At 42.7% G+C, this 16,338-nt stretch overlaps 1 protein-coding gene across 1 annotated transcript in view; it reads left to right on the top strand.

Moving 5' to 3' along the window:
* Positions 1-16,338, top strand: part of LOC141088462 (multidrug and toxin extrusion protein 2-like) — a 219,633-nt gene that overhangs the window by 170,442 nt on the left and 32,853 nt on the right. The window contains exons 12-13 of the mRNA XM_073574554.1: positions 5,846-5,921; positions 16,258-16,327. Of these exons, the coding sequence (XP_073430655.1) occupies positions 5,846-5,921; positions 16,258-16,327 (146 nt within the window). The remainder of the gene's footprint in view (positions 1-5,845; positions 5,922-16,257; positions 16,328-16,338) is intronic.

Genomic DNA, 16,338 nt, shown 5'->3' with positions numbered 1-16,338 from the left:
AGAGCTATTGGCCATTAAGTTGGCCTTGGAGGAGTGGAGGTACTTACTGGAGGGTGCCATACATCCATTCAAGATCTTCACAGACCATAAGAACCTGGCGTACATCCAGTCCGCACAGAGGCTCAATCCTCGGCAAGCCAGGTGGTCCCTATTCTTCGCCCGCTTTGACTTTGAGCTACATTTTCGGCCCGGCGATAAGAACGTTAGAGCGGATGCGTTGTCAAGATCATTCCTGTCGTCTGATGCAGAGGAAGAACCCTCTCATATCATTGATTTATCCAAAGGAATTACTGTGGCTCCTGTCAAGTTAACCACGTTACCTCCGGGAAGAACCTTTGTGGCTGAGAATAACCGAAAATGAGTGCTAAATTGGGGACATTCGTCCAAGATTGCCGGCCACGTTGGTGTCAAAAAGACTTTGGACTTAATCTCTCGCCATTATTGGTGGCCTTCACTCTCCCAGGATGTTAAAGACTTTGTAGCATCTTGCCCGTCCTGTGCCCAGAACAAGATATCCAGACAACCACCCTCCGGTCTTCTGTTCCCGCTTCCCATTCCGTCGGCTCCATGGCAGCACATAGCCATGGATTTCATTACTGATCTGCCTTGTTCTTCCGGTTGTACTGTGGTCTTGGTGGTTGTAGACCGATTTTCAAAGATGGCTCACTTCATTCCTCTTCCCGGACTACCCTCTGCTCCTGACTTGGCGAAGATCTTCATTTCCCATATCTTCAGGATTCACGGCTTCCCCCAGCACATCGTGTCGGATAGAGGGGTCCAATTCACCTCCCGGTTCTGGAGAGCTCTATGCGGACTCATGAAAGTGTCATTGGATTTCTCTTCCGCCTATCACCCCCAAACCAATGGGCAGGTGGAACGTACCAACCAGATCCTTACATCCTATCTCCGGCATTTTTCTAATGCTCATCAGAATGACTGGGTCGGTCTACTTCCTTGGGCTGAGTTCGCCTACAATAATCACTCCAGTGAATCGTCTACCAAGTCTCCTTTCTTCATCGTCTTTGGACAGCATCTCAATGTGCCTCTACCGGTACTTCCTGTCTCGGGGGTACCTGCTGCCGATTCTCAGTCTGTGGAGTTCTCCAGGGTATGGCAGGAGACCAAAACCGCTCTCGAGAAAGCACGGGACAGAATGAAATTACACGCTGACAAGAGGCGCCTGGACGTTCCTCCATTTCTCCCTGGTGACAAGGTGTGGCTCTCCACCAAATACGTCCGCCTTAAGGTACCATCTTACAAACTAGGTCCCCGTTACATTGGTCCTTTTGAGGTCCTCAGGCGGATTAATGATGTTGCTTACAAATTGAAGCTGCCTCCTTCACTCCGTATTCCCAATTCCTTCCATGTGTCTCTCCTAAAACCTGTGGTTCTTAACCGATTTCATCCTTCTCCAGGCCACACACCCCAGCCTGTTGGCTTGGGGGATGAGTTTGAGGTGAATGACATTTTGGCCATGAAGAAGGTAAGAGGGAGAACCATGTTCCTGGTCGATTGGAAGGGTTTTGGCCCCGAGGAGAGGTCATGGGAACCCAGGGAGAATATCAACGCACCCCAGATTTTGTCTAAGTTCCTCTCCAGTTTTAGAAAGAGGGGGCGTAAAGGGGGGGGTACTGTCACGCCGTGCTCACCTGGGGGCGGGACCTCGGTCCCGACGTCATCTCTTCCGGAGCTGCGGTCACTCCGGGGGTCCCGTAGGGTGCGCACGCGCAGCTCTCGTCCCCGGGCCTCCTCCTACATGTCACGTTTGCGCTTGCGCGCTCCTGTCAGTGCTGTATAGGGCTCGGTCCTCTCTATGGTAATGGAGGACCTGACCCGGAACCTGTAGTGGTCATGTGCTTTCTGGCTAGGTCCTGACCCGGAACCAGTAGTAGTCATGTGCTATATCAGACGACCTCCCCCTAGGGGAGGTGCCTGATTATTGTTGTGCTCCTGGCTTGGTCTGCCGTGTCCCTGCCTGGCTGTGCGCTGTACTCAGGTCCTCTGCCTTGCACTCTGTTGTGCCTCTTGGCACACGCTCTGAATCTGCACTCTGCTTTGTACTTGGTTGTGCCTCCTGGCACACGCTCTGACCCTGTGTTCTGTCTCGTACTCGGTTGTGCCTCCTGGCACATGCTCTGACACTGTACTCTGTCTCATACTCGGTTGTGCCTCCTGGCACACGCTCTTACCCTGTACTCTGTCTTATACTCAGTCGTGCCTCCTGGCACACACTCTGATTCCGTGCTCTGTCTTATACTCAGTTGTGCCTCCGGGCACACACTCTGATCCTGTACTCAGTCTCTTACTCTGTTACACCTCCTGGCACACCTGCTGCCTGACTCAGTGCTCTGACGTGCTCCTTGCACGCTTCCTGCTTCACTCACACCCGGACGAACGAAGTCTCTGTATACCACGTGTTCCCGTGTCCACACTTTACACGTTCCTGCAGACACTCTCACCCACTCGTGTCTCCTGTGAGCCGGCCGCCTGGTGCCAGCAGTCGTGGTGCCTCACCCCCTGGGGCTTGCCCCTGACACTCCCTGTATAGGGGGTGGTCTTCACTAGGTCAGCTCGCCCTGGGAGGGTTGGTGTCACGACCCAGAGGGTCCACTCCAGGAGTCGTCACAGTTTTGTTGTTTCTATATGATTATAAACTTGTTTTCTTTGCATTATTTGAGGTCTGAAAGCACTGGTTTTTTTTATTAGTTTCGACCATTTCTCCTTTTCAGAAAAAACAAAACAATTTATTGCTTGGAAATTCGGAGACATGTCAGACATGTCAGTTTGTAGACTAAAAGAAGAATTTATATTTTACTCAAAAATATACCTATAAAGAGAAAAATCAGAGAAACTAAACATTTGCAAGTGGTCTCTTAATTTTTGCCAGCGCTGTATATAGACTATATAGAAAGACACATATGCATGTTTTTCTCAATATCTGACATGAAACATGAAATCACAATAAACCTTTCCAGTTTTAGGTCAATTAGGATTACCATAATTATTAATATCTGCCAAATGCCAGAATAATAAGAGAAATAGAGAATGTTTTAAGGCATTTTTATTACTGCAAAGTTAAAAAGTTTACATACATTTCATTAGTATTTTGTAACATTGCCATTAAACTTGCCATTAAACTGAATGACTTTGGTCAAACGTTTGGGATTTCCTTCCACAAGCTTCTCACAATAGTTGGTCGGAATTTGGGCCCCTTCCTCCTGACAAAACTGAGTGTAACTGATCCAGGTTTGTAGGTCACCTTTGTCGCACCGGCCTTTTCAGCTTTGCCCATGAATTTTCAATAGGATCAATCAGGGCTTTGTGATGGCCACTCCAAAACATTGAGCTTGTTATCCTTAAGGCACTTTGTTACCATTTTGGCAATATGCTTCGGGTCATTAACCATTTGGAAGACCCATTATCACCCAAGCTTTAACTTTCTATCTGATGTCTTGAGATGTTTCTTCAGTATTGCCACATAATCTTTTTTCATGATGTCATCTATTTTGTGAAGTACACCAGTCTCTCCTTCAGCAAAACAACCCCACAACATGATGCTGCCAAGCTCGTGTTTCACAGTTGGGATGGTGTCCTTAGGCTTCCAAGCTTCTCCCTTTTTCTTCCAAACGTAACGATGGTCATTATGCCCAAAAAGTTCAATTTTAGCTTGATCAGACCACAGGACATGTCTCCAAAAATTAAGGTCTTTCTTCCTTTGTGCATTTGCAAACATTAATCTGGCTTTTTTATGTTTCTTTTGGAGTAATGGCTTCAGTGAAGTAGGTTACCTCTACTTCACTGCAGTAAGTCTATATTTTACATCATGTGCCTTCTTTGTGGATAGATATTTTGTATGAGCAGTATGGTGGCTCAGTGGTTAGCACTGCAGCCTTGCAGCGCAGGAGTCCTGGGTTCAAAATCCACCAAGAACAACATCTGCAATGAGTTTGTATAGAACTCCCTGTATTTGCACGGGGGTAGTCCGGTTTCCTCCCACATTCCAAAGACATACTGATAGGGATTCTAGATTGTGAGCCCCAAAGGGGACAGTGCTGATAATGTCTGTAAAGCGCTGTGGAATTAATGGCGCTATATAAATGAGTAAAATAAATAAAAAAATAAATACCACCACTGATTCATTAGTCTGTACTATCTCTTGTGATCAATCTGCAAGCACTTTTTACAGCAGTTTACTCATGTTTTACAATAGTTAATCTATCGATTTTCTCTTGTGTCTCCATAATTTTTAAGTATTTGTTTACCATCTTTGGTCCCATTATGTGCACTGCCTTTTTGAATTAAAGTGTATACACATTGCACTTTTGTTCAACCAGTTCTTTCTATGCATTGTCACTTTCATTTTCATTATTGATCATATGCGCTGTCACTTTTATTTATATCATTGATCATATTTGTGGGATATATACTACTGCACTTTATTCTTTGCAATGTTTACGTAGATTAACTGTAACGGCAGCACTGACTTGCTTGTTGAATATATGTGCTCATCTTTTGCACTCCATATGGTAACTTCGGCTCTGCAATTTGGTGTCTAGCAGCCCTTTTTAATCAATCCTCTATATGTAATAGGTGTTTAAATAAAGTTTGAATTCTTTGGATTATGCTCTGTTCATTCCCTTGGTGTGATCTACAAATTTCTGAAGTATATTCATATAGTAGCTCCAGTATGCTCTGAAAAGAACAGGTGTGAATTATTTGTAGAATAAAAAATGTAAAAAAAAAATTAACTAGAAGAAGAGGGTGGAGTGAAGAGGTTGGCGGTGCTGTAGTGCCACACTTTTATCCTGTATCTTTAATAGGAATCTGTCAACAATTTTTTTTCAAATGGTGGTAGTGGTATACAGTGATTGCTTTATTAACTGTACATTTACAATGATTTTGAAAGATAAAAATCTATCTGCCCCTCACCAAATGCAAAAGTAAATAAAACAATGAAAAATGTAAGATGCAGAAAAGAGGCAGTTTTGGTAATTTTTTCCTTCAATAAAAGTGATACCTTTTTTGTACTTTTTTAGAGATTCGATGAGTTGTGAGAAATCCAGTGTGGAAGCCAAATGAATGAAAATGCTGAGAGTGTTCTAGGGGTGTTTCCGTGTACAAGGACTGCTTCTTATAAATGAATTGACATGACCCTACTCCATTTTTAGCCTGATTTGCATATAACTTCTATGATAGATTTCTCATAATAGGCACTTCTCATATCTTTCATTTTTTTGAAAGGACAAGCACCTATACAATCATACCACTACTCTCTCTCCTATGTAAAAAGAATGCGCAATGAAAAGTTCCCTTTAAGTTGTCACTTTCATTTTAATAGACTGCTTGAATCAATAAAATAAACAAATATATGAAACTTTGTAATATATGTTATCAGAGATTTATGCTTCTTCTCTCAACTTTTGAGTCACTTCTGCCAGCTAAATGAGGGATCATGCCTACCGATGTCTAGCGTGAAGGGAAGGGGGAGTAATCAAGAGTGAGAGACACAAACAGTCAGTGCTGCTTTTCTGGCATATGTGTTATCTTGCCTCAGAGCTGGACTCAAGGCTAGACTGCTCAGTACTGTTGTATAGTCTCCTTCAGGCTGCTACCTCTGAGGGTGTATTACAGGAGAGCAGGAATCCATTTTGTTTCAGTGACATCAAAGCAGCTTGTCTTCACTCAATAGCTCAAGGATAACTGAAAATGAGAGATTGAGCCTGCAAATTGAGAAAACTGGTGAAAAATGCAATTATGCCTTGCAGAGTTTTAGGTGTAATTTACTATCCATTCAGATTTTTATAGATTTATCTTATATATTAATATTTTACTTTTTTTCTTTTAGTGTTTTGTGCTGTCCTGACTAGTAGTTTGATGGCTGGGCTTAAAGATGTGATTGCGTATGTGTTTACTACAGACAGGTTGGTAAATTAATATTTATAAAATTAAATCCTTTCCTATTTTAGATTGATATTTTTGTTGGATACAGTGATTGCTTTATTAACTGTACATTTACAATGATTTTGAAAGATAAAAATCTATCTGCCCCTCACCAAATACAAAAGTAAATAATAATAAAACAATGAAAAATGTAAGATGCAGAAAAGAGGCAGTTTTGGAAAAATGCATTGCAGTACAGTATGTGAAAACACTGATAAAGGGGTGGTCCGAAGACAAAGTTATTTTTCTCCTAAATCCCAACTCCCTATGTCTATTTCATGACATAACCTAAGCTATTTTCTAATATACTTGCTTTAAAAATTCCCTACCCCTCCCTAACTATACTAAGGCCTGTTTCACACATCCGGTTTTTGCCGTCAGGCGTGATCCGGCATGTGTGTCCAAAAACGGATCCATTTTTTTGTTCTGCCGGATGCGATTTTTTCTGATTATCACATGCGCCGGATCGCGCCGCATGTGCTTCCGTTTGTTCCGGTTTTTACCGGATCTGGCTGAAAACTTGTTTCCGGCGGCCGGACAGAACGCAAGCTGCAACGTTTTTTTGTCCGGCTCAAAAAACCGGACATGCGTGGTTGCGGCGCTCCCGGCTCTGTGGGTGAATGAAAGTCAATGATGAAATCCGGCCACCGGATCAGGTTCCTTCCTGATCCAGCCACCGCATTCAGGTTTTTGCCCTCAGTGCATGCCCGGATCTCTCTCTCTCGTCCGTACCTTCTGTTTCCTCCCCAGTTCTGCAGCGGCTTCTTCTTTTCAAAGCCATGTCAGCCGCCGTAAATCGCGCCGCATGCCCTTCCGATGTCTCCGTTTCAAGCCGGATACGGCTATCCAGCTTTTCGCCGCACGCCGCCGGACTCTATCCGACAGATGTATGAAAGTAGCCTAAGGGGTACTTCACACTAAGCAACAGTGACCTCGCCAGGGATCTCGTTACGTGTGATGCTTAGCAGCGACCATGCCCCCGCTGCGATGTCGCTGATCGTGCTCGAATGTCCGTGGCCATTTTTTGATCGCTGGTGTCCTGCTGGCCAGCGCGCATTGCTGTGTTTGACACCGATGAGCGACCTCGTTAGCGACTCAGAAATCATGGACGCAGGCGGGAGTCATCAGAATCGCTGCTGTGTGACAAGGTCCCAACGACCGAAGAGATCGTTGCTGCGTTGTGGAGTAGATCTGACTGTTGGACAGCTTACTGGCGATCATTTAGCGACGCACCAGCGATCCTTACCAGGTCGTATCTTTGTTGGGATCGCTGGTGCGTCGCTTAGTGTAACGGCACCCTAACAGCTATTGTATTTTTTGTCCCGTGCTTCCTGTGTGCTGACGATTTGTTGAGTGTCCTAGTGCATGCTGGGATACTCAAATAAGGTGTCATCAGGGGGCAGAGGCTATGGTCACTGCTGCAGCCCCTGCCCCCTCCCTGAAACAAAGTTTAATCAGTGATGCACATTTCAGGGGCTGGACTCAATGGTGTTTCTATCGTGTTGGTGTCTCCCCCACCAGTGCACGGTCTCCCCTGTTCCCTGTGCGATAATGTGGCAGCATAGCAGTGTCAGAATACCCAGCGATGCTGGAGATTAGCACTGTGCCTGTAGGTGACATCACTGGTCTCTGCTGCCGGTTTATTACTATTCATCTACTCTGTCAACAGTGTGCGTGATTCTGAATGGAGCGAGGGTGTATTTGGGGGTGAGGCACTGCACTGATGAAGCTTCATTTCAGGGAACGGGCAGTGGCTGCTGCATTGACCATAGTCTCTGCCACCTGATGACACTTGGATTATAGTTAGGGAACAGTAGGGAATTATTAAAGCAAGTATATACGAAAATAGCTTAGATTATGGCATCAAATAGAGAGTTTAGAAAAAAATGACTTTGTCTTTGGACCACACCTTTAAGTCAAGTGAGAAAGACTAAGGCCGGGGTCACACTGGCGAGGAATACGGCCGAGAGAGAGGCGCTAAAAGCACGCATTAGACACGGACCAATGATTCTCTATGGGGTCCCTCGCACCAGCCGTATATTTCTCATCCGTATTCTACGGTCCGTGCCAATCGCAGCATGTTGCGATTGTCAGCGTACTACGGCCGTAGTACGCCAATGCAAGTCTATGGGTGCGCAAAAAATACGGATTACACACGGACCACACATGTGACTTGCGAGAAATACGCACCAGGTGTCTTTTAGCAAAGCCGGCAATTCAGTGCGCTATACAGTAAACTCACACTGACAGTTTTAATAAAGAAACAAAATAATAGATATATACACATACAGTCATGGCCAAAAGTATTGACACCCCTGCAATTATGTCAGATAATACTCAGTTTCTTCCTGAAAATGATTGCAAACACAAATTCTTTGGTATTATTATCTTCATTTAATTTGTCTTAAATGAAAAAACACAAAAGAGAATGAAGCAAAAAGCAAAACATTGATCATTTCACACAAGACTCCAAAAATGGGCCGGACAAAAGTATTGGCACCCTCAGCCTAATACTTGGTTGCACAACCTTTAGCCAAAATAACTGCGACCAACCACTTCCGGTAACCATCAATGAGTTTCTTACAATGCTCTGCTGGAATTTTAGACCATTCTTCTTTGGCAAACTACTCCAGGTCCCTGATATTTGAAGGGTGCCTTCTCCAAACTGCCATTTTTAGATCTCTCCACAGGTGTTCTATGGGATTCAGGTCTGGACTCACTGCTGGCCACCTTAGAAGTCTCCAGTGCTTTCTCTCAAACCATTTTCTAGTGCTTTTTGAAGTGTGTTTTGTGTTATTGTCCTGCTGGAAGACCCATGACCTCTGAGGTAGACCCAGCTTTCTCACACTGGGCCCTAAATTATGCTGCAAAATTTGTTGGTAGTCTTCTGACTTCATAATGCCATGCACACGGTCAAGCAGTCCAGTGCCAGAGGCAGCAAAGCAACCCCAAAACATCAGGGAACCTCCGCCATGTTTGACAGTAGGGACCGTGTACTTTTCTTTGAATGCCTCTTTTTTCTCCTGTAAACTCTATGTTGATGCTTTTGCCCTAAAAGCTCTACTTTTGTCTCATCTGACCAGAGAACATTCTTCCAAAATGTTTTAGGCTTTTTCAGGTAAGTTTTGGCAAACTCCAGCCTGGCTTTTTTATGTCTCGGGGTAAGAAGTGGGGTCTTCCTGGGTCTCCTACCATACAGTCCCTTTTCATTCAGACGCCGACGGATAGTACGGGTTGACACTGTTGTACCCTCGGACTGCAGGGCAGATTGAACTTGTTTGGATGTTAATCGAGGTTCTTTATCCAACATCCGCACAATCTTGCGTTGAAATCTCTTGTGAATTTTTCTTTTCCGTCCACATCTAGGGAGGTTAGCCACAGTGCCATGGGCTTTACACTTCTTGATGACACTGTGCACGGTAGACACAGGAACATTCAGGTCTTTGGAGATGGACTTGTAGTCTTGAGATTGCTCATGCTTCCTCACAATTTGGTTTCTCAAGTCCTCAGACAGTTCTTTGGTCTTCTTTCTTTTCTCCATGATCAATGTGGTACACACAAGGACACAGGACAGAGGTTGAGTCAACTTTAATCCATGTCAACTGGTTGCAAGTGTGATTTAGTTATTGCCAACACCTGTTAGGTGCCACAGGTAAGTTATAGGTGCTGTTAATTACACAAATTAGAGAAGCATCACATGATTTTTCGAACAGTGCTAATACTTTTGTCCACCCTCTTTTTTATGTTTGGTGTGGAATTATATCCAATTTGGCTTTAGGACAATTCTTTTTGTGTTTTTTCATTTAAGACAAATTAAATGAAGATAATAATACCAAAGAATTTGTGTTTGCAATCATTTTCAGGAAGAAACTGAGTATTATCTGACAGAATTGCAGGGTTGTCAATACTTTTGGCCATGACTGTAGAATACATATATAAATATATATATATGCATTCTATGTGTCTATATCTAATCTTTGGTTTCTGTTAGAAACCCTGTCATAGGGCTCCATTATATGTCCATTTTGCAAGCCTGCGAGAAAATCTCGCCATACGGATTACATACGGATGCTTTCATGCGCAAAATACTCGACCACTCCTTGATTGCGGATGACATACGGAGCACTGTTTAGGGGCCATTCATCCGTATTACGCATGTAAAATACTGACCGTATTTTGCGTCGCTTAGTGTGACCCCGGCCTAAGGCAAAAACACTACAAAACTGCAACCAGTAGGATGGTTTCCTGCCGTATTAGGCTGCTAAGGCTGGTTTCACACTTGCGTTTTTTTGCGCTGTTTTTTAGCGGAAAAAAATGCATGCGTTTTTTTGTAGTGTGTGCTCGGGCGCACAAAATGTGTTTTTTAACAGCAAAACACCCATTATAGTCTATGGGTGTGCATACGTGCGCATTGTAATGCGCACGTATGCGCAAAAAAACGCACCAAAACCCGCAAAAAAGCACACACAAACACATGCGTTTTTTTCATGCGTTTCTGTGTGCAAAAAATGCGCAGCAAAAAAACGCAAGTGTGAAAGTAGCCTAAGGCCTCTTTCACACATCAGTTTTTTGCCATCAGTCACAATCTGTCCTTTTGTGAAAAAAACATCCAGCAAATGATTGTGCTGGATCCGTTTTTTTTCTCATAGACTTGTATTAGCGACGGATTGTGATGGATGGCCACACATTTCATCCGTCATATGACGGATCCGTCGTTAAATCTTTGTCCGTCGTCTGGAGACAACAGACAAAGTAACGTTTTTTTTGTGTACGTCGGAAAGTCGGACAGTGATGGATCCAGCGCCATCTGTCGTTGGCTATAATGGAAGCCTATGGGTGCAGGATCCGTCGCTGTCCGTCAAAAAAAGGAATCCAGCTACGGATTCCGTCTTTTAAAACTGAGCATGCCCGTAAGAATTTTTCTGCCTTTAATATAACCCCATTTTCCATTCTGGCACAAAAAAATTCTCTCTCTCTCTTTAAATTCCTACAGCTCCTGCTTCGACAGATCCATCAAAAAAACAGATTCGGTGCATCAGTTTTTTGCAATCTTCACGGGATCCGTTTTTTTCACACTTTGACGGATTGTGACTGATGGCAGAAAACTGATGTGTGAAAGAGGCCTAAGCTATCACAATTTCTGTTTGTCTGAAAAAACGCCCGAAGATGAGTGTAGCATCCATTGTGCACATTGTAGAGTCAGACTCAAGAAAGCAAAACCATAAAGGAGCGTCCAAATGTTTGACTGGTATATATATTTTGCGATATTGTGGTTATGAGAAGTATAATAATTTAATTTCTATATAGCCAACATATTCCGCAACACTTTACATTTTAGAGGAGACATGTACAGACAATAAGACCTTACAGAACAACAATAATCACATAAATCAACAGATACCTGGCGAAGTGAGGGTCCTGCTCGCAAGCTTACAATCTATGAGGAAATAGGGGAGACACAAAAGGTGGATGGTAACAATTGCTTGTATTGTATGGTCCAGATATTAATATAATAGGGTGTTAACGTAACGCTGCATGAACCGGTCATCAATCAGTATGTGTATCGCTATTAAGTGCATGTTGGGTGTGTGAACAGATGATATGAGGGTCCTGGTTTTGAGGAAAATTTTGTAAAGATCATTGTGGTTTGTCCTGATGAAGAGGTATGATCACCTCAAAATGCGTTGACAAATAGAACCACATCCATACCACATCTGGTCTCCTATTGTATTTTGGATCCTCAGCAGCTCAGGTTTCTTATCCACTTCCATCTCCAAGTTAGGTCTGTAGTTAGCAGTATTGTTTTGGTCAAGGGATGTTTTTTTAAGTAATGGATATATACTGTCATGTTAAATGAGGAGGGAACTATATCAGATGAAAGAGAGGTAAAATATTTTAAGTGAGTGGTGACAGCTGGGGAAATGAACTCGATGAGATGAGAAGGAATAGGTAACCTGGTGCAAGTAGTAGGGTGAGAAGATGCAAGGAGCCTGAGCACTTCTTACGTTATTGGTTCAAAGACAGAGTGTGAGCTAGATTCAGTGGGAGAGGGAGGACAGTGCATGGTATTAAGGGGTTAGGAGAAAATTTCTTGTCAGATATGGTAAAAAAAATTTTTTAATTATTGGCTAGATCGCCAGTGCTGAGGTCGGTTGTTAAGGCCTGTGCTCTTGGACTGGGAAGGGAATGAAAAGTGTCAAAGAGACACTTGGAATTATTGGACAGTGAGGTAATGAGGGTGTTGAAAGAGGTTCATGTGTAGGAGAGTTCGTAAGCTGTGAAAAGCCGAAGGAGGAGGTCAGAGATAAAAGGTGAGAGGCAGATGGGGATAGGGGATCACCAATGAGGATGGTAAAGTCCCCCCGTGATGATCTGCGGTTGTGACAGGATAGAAAGTGATCCAAGAACTGAAGGGAGGGGTCCGGAGGGTGATACACAACCGCCTCTATAAGGGAAAAGGACTGGTAGAGTCTGACAGTGTGGGCTTCAAGAGAAGGGAGAATAACCTGAAAAGTACATTTGGTTGATGAGAGCAGACCAACACCTCCACCTGTTCTCAGGTCTGGGGATATATGAAAAATGTATTCAAAAGAGCAGCAGCGGCGGTAGTGTCCGACTGCTGGATTCAGGTTTCAGTAAGAGTCAAAAGGTAAAGGTAATTTGAGAGGAAAAAGTCATGGATGTAGAAGAGTTTTTTACACGCTGAGTTTGAATTCCAGAGTACACAGTTAAAAGAGACAGAAGGCATGCAGGGAATATTAATGAGATTCACAGGGTTTCTGAGTGTAATATTTAACAAGAAGGACTGAGGTTGGGAGAGATGTCTTCTGCGACTAGGAGAAGGAGGACAGAGAGAGTAAGTAGGTGGTTAAGTGATTTGTGAGAGCATTTCTTGTGTTGTATGGTGGGAGTGAATGGATTGGTGCATCTTAGGATTATGAAAAGAGTGTGAGTGCTGTACATATGAGAGGAGTGGAGAGAGGGACTGATATGGATGGAGTCCAAAGAGTTTGTGCAAGGACAGGGGAAGTCAATGAATGCAGCAGCAAGAATATAAATTCTGCAAATACATATGGTGAATATTTGTTGCAATGCAAATGTCATGAAAGTTGGTTTCTTTAAATGTCTTAGGCGAGTTTCACACTAGCATATGGAGGAGCTGCGGACAGAGGGATGCGGACTTCCTCCGTGAAGCTCCGCCCCCTGCTGCGCCTCCTCCGTTCAGTTCCGCCTCAAACGGCATGCGGCCTGCGTACCCTATCTTTAGCATTGGGTACGTAGGCCATGCTGATATATGCGGATGCCTCCGCATGCGTAGTTTTGACGGTGCGGCGACCGACGCCGAATGCAACGTGTTACATTTTGGTGCAAGTGTGATTTAGTTATTGCCAACACCTGTTAGGTGCCACAGGTAAGTTACAGGCGCTGTTAATTGCACAAATTAGAGAAGCATCACATGATTTTTCGAACAGTGCCAATACTTTTGTCCACCCTCTTTTTTATGTTTGGTGTGGAATTATATCCAATTTGGCTTTAGGACAATTCTTTTTGTGTTTTTTCAATTGAATGAAGATAACAATACCAAAGAATTTGTGTTTGTAATCATTTTCAGGAAGAAACTGAGTATTATCTGACAGAATTGCAGGGGTGTCAATACTTTTGGCCACAACTGTATGTGCATACTTGTATGTGCTATCAGTAGTAGTACTGGGATTTTTTTTCAGCACTGACACTAACTCAATTTAGTAAAAAATACTGTAGTAGACGACGATTGCTACAGTATATTAATCTGTCACTAATCTAAATTCTTTTTTTATTCTCTTATCACATGAAGACACAGAGATGATTCTTTTTTCCGTGCTAACACTAACTCAGAGAATGATTTTACTCTTTATTATCTGACACTAACCCAATTCAGTAAAAAATACTGTAGTTGATGACCGTTACTACAATATAATTTTACAGTCCCTAATCTAATCCTATCAACTAATCTAAATGATTTTTTAACTAGATTTCTTTTGTTGCCAAAAAAGAAACTGGAGGCCTGTCAGTGATGTTCATCGGGACGTACACACGGATGTGGTGCAAAAAGATGATAAAAAAGTCAGGGGGGAGAAAAAAAATAGTTGGTGGAAAACAGCAAGCACGAGTGCGGATCAGTGATTTGTGTCACTGATCAACGCTCGGTGGCTGCAGGACGAACGCAAGGAATCGGTACAAATGGGGGTAGAAAAATGGACAAGGCCAAAAAAAAGTCCTGGAAAACAGCAAGCATGGACGTTGATCAGTGATTTGTGTCCCTGATCAACGCTCAGCAACTGATGTCATTATTGATCGCACCAATTAGAGCTCCACTGGTTAGGTTGGTGCAATATGATTGCCTGAAACACTGAGAAACTCTGCAACTGGCTGCTCAGCTATCGTAGTTGCGGCGGAGCATTGCCACCCCTGGGACGATGACTCCATGTGGCCTGAGGTAAGATGGTGGCAGAATTTTAATGCGATCACCATGACTGCAGTCATGGTGCCACATTAAAGATATGAAGTTTCCGTACGTCCAAGTTCGTTAAGTACGAGGCGACCTGGACATACGGATACGTCCAAGGCTGTAAAGGGGTTAAAGAAATCAATAAAAATGACTTTTATTTACATTTTACATCCACACACAGCAGGGATAACATTGACTTTATAGATTTACCGCTATATGTGAACAATGGGAACCTATGCACTCACACTTTTAGGAAACCTACAGACATCGTGCTAAATAGTTTTCACTTACCCCAATGACTACTCATTTTCCCTAAGGGGCAATATACCTGATTGCATAGAAATTAGAACTAGAGATCAGTGACTTTGAAAAATGGTTTTGTAAATTTTGTTGGATAAATGAGAAATTGCTGGTCAACTGTTAACCCTTACAACTTCATACCAAAAAAAAAATGTAGTTTCAAAATGTTTTCTGCTATAAAGTAGACATGTGGTAAATGTTATATATTGACTATTTTATGTGATGTATCTCTCTGATTTAACCGCATAAGAATTAAAAGTTTAAAAACTGCTGAGTTTTTGCAAATTTCTGTTTTTTTCACAAATAAACGCAAGTCTTATTGAAGAAATGTTACCACTAACATGAAGTACAATATGTCATGAAAAAAGAAACTCAGAATTCGTGGGATCCGTTGAAGCATTCAAATGTTATTACCTCATAAAGTGACAGTGGTCAGAATTGTAAAATTGGGCCTGGTCATGAAGGTCCAAACAGCCTTGGGGGGTGAAGGAGTTGAAAAAGTCTAAAAGGGATGTTTCACCTCCTGACCACACAAAAATCACGTATAAGATAATCAGCCGCACTCTCAGAGGATTGCAGTAGTGTTAAGTTTTGTTTTAACATGGAGTGATCATCCACCACACCGTTGAATATCAACACCAAGCGATGATACATAGAGCAATGGGTAAGCAATAGGTTACATTTTTACCCAAACTGAGTCATTTTCAGACGTTGCTATATCCAGTTATGCCAGGTAAATGGAATGATTGGTTATTGTGTGCTGACCACAAGGGGGATCAGGTGTAAAGCGCAATATCCGCTGTCATACCATTTCAGACAATGCATATTGCGCTTTACACCTGATCCTCCTGGCGCCCAGCCTTATGTCACCCTTCCCCTTTGGGAAGGGACACTAGGGGGTCAGCACACAATAATCAATTATTTCATATACCTGGCATAACTGTTAATAGCGATGTTTGAAAAAGACCCAGGCTGTGTCGAAACTAAATCTATCGCTTAGGCATTGCTATCCATCGTCGCTTGTTTTTGGTATTCAAGGGTGTGGTGAATGATGACTCTATGTTAAAATAACATCGAACACTATCAGCTTAGCTATACCGCGCAGCAGCAGTCCCGACAATAAGATAAACTCTGCAGTGGGACTGCGACGGTGCTCTGCACTACTACTGACAGCACAAACAGCCACACACATATATGTACCTTTTGTATAAGAACTTTGATACATAAGAAGCATGATATCCTTATGTAGATGACCTGCGTGGGACTAATGTGATCTGTGAAAATCAAGAGTATTGCTGTAATCTCCTTACAACTTTGAATAGTCTATGCATTAATTACCATATATATGTGTGTGTATGTATGTATATATATATATATATATATATATATATATTTATGGATTTGTATTTTTATATATATTTTTGATATTTTTGCACCAGTTTTAGTGTCTTATTTCATATCTTATTTTTTTACTTTTAAGTGTTGCACATCAATTTGTAGATATTGACGTTTCACTATTTTTTCTATAGGGAGATTGTTGTTCTGGTTTCTCATCTCATGCTCATTTTTGCACCGTTTCACCTTTGTGACGCTGTAGCTGTAAGTACCTG

This window comes from Dendrobates tinctorius, unplaced genomic scaffold (genome assembly GCF_039654945.1).
Source record: "Dendrobates tinctorius isolate UK_male_01 unplaced genomic scaffold, ASM3965494v1 ptg000007l, whole genome shotgun sequence".
Lineage (NCBI taxonomy): Eukaryota > Metazoa > Chordata > Amphibia > Anura > Dendrobatidae > Dendrobates > Dendrobates tinctorius.
Note: the sequence above shows the minus strand (reverse complement) of the source record. Positions and strands in the feature narration are given on the sequence as shown.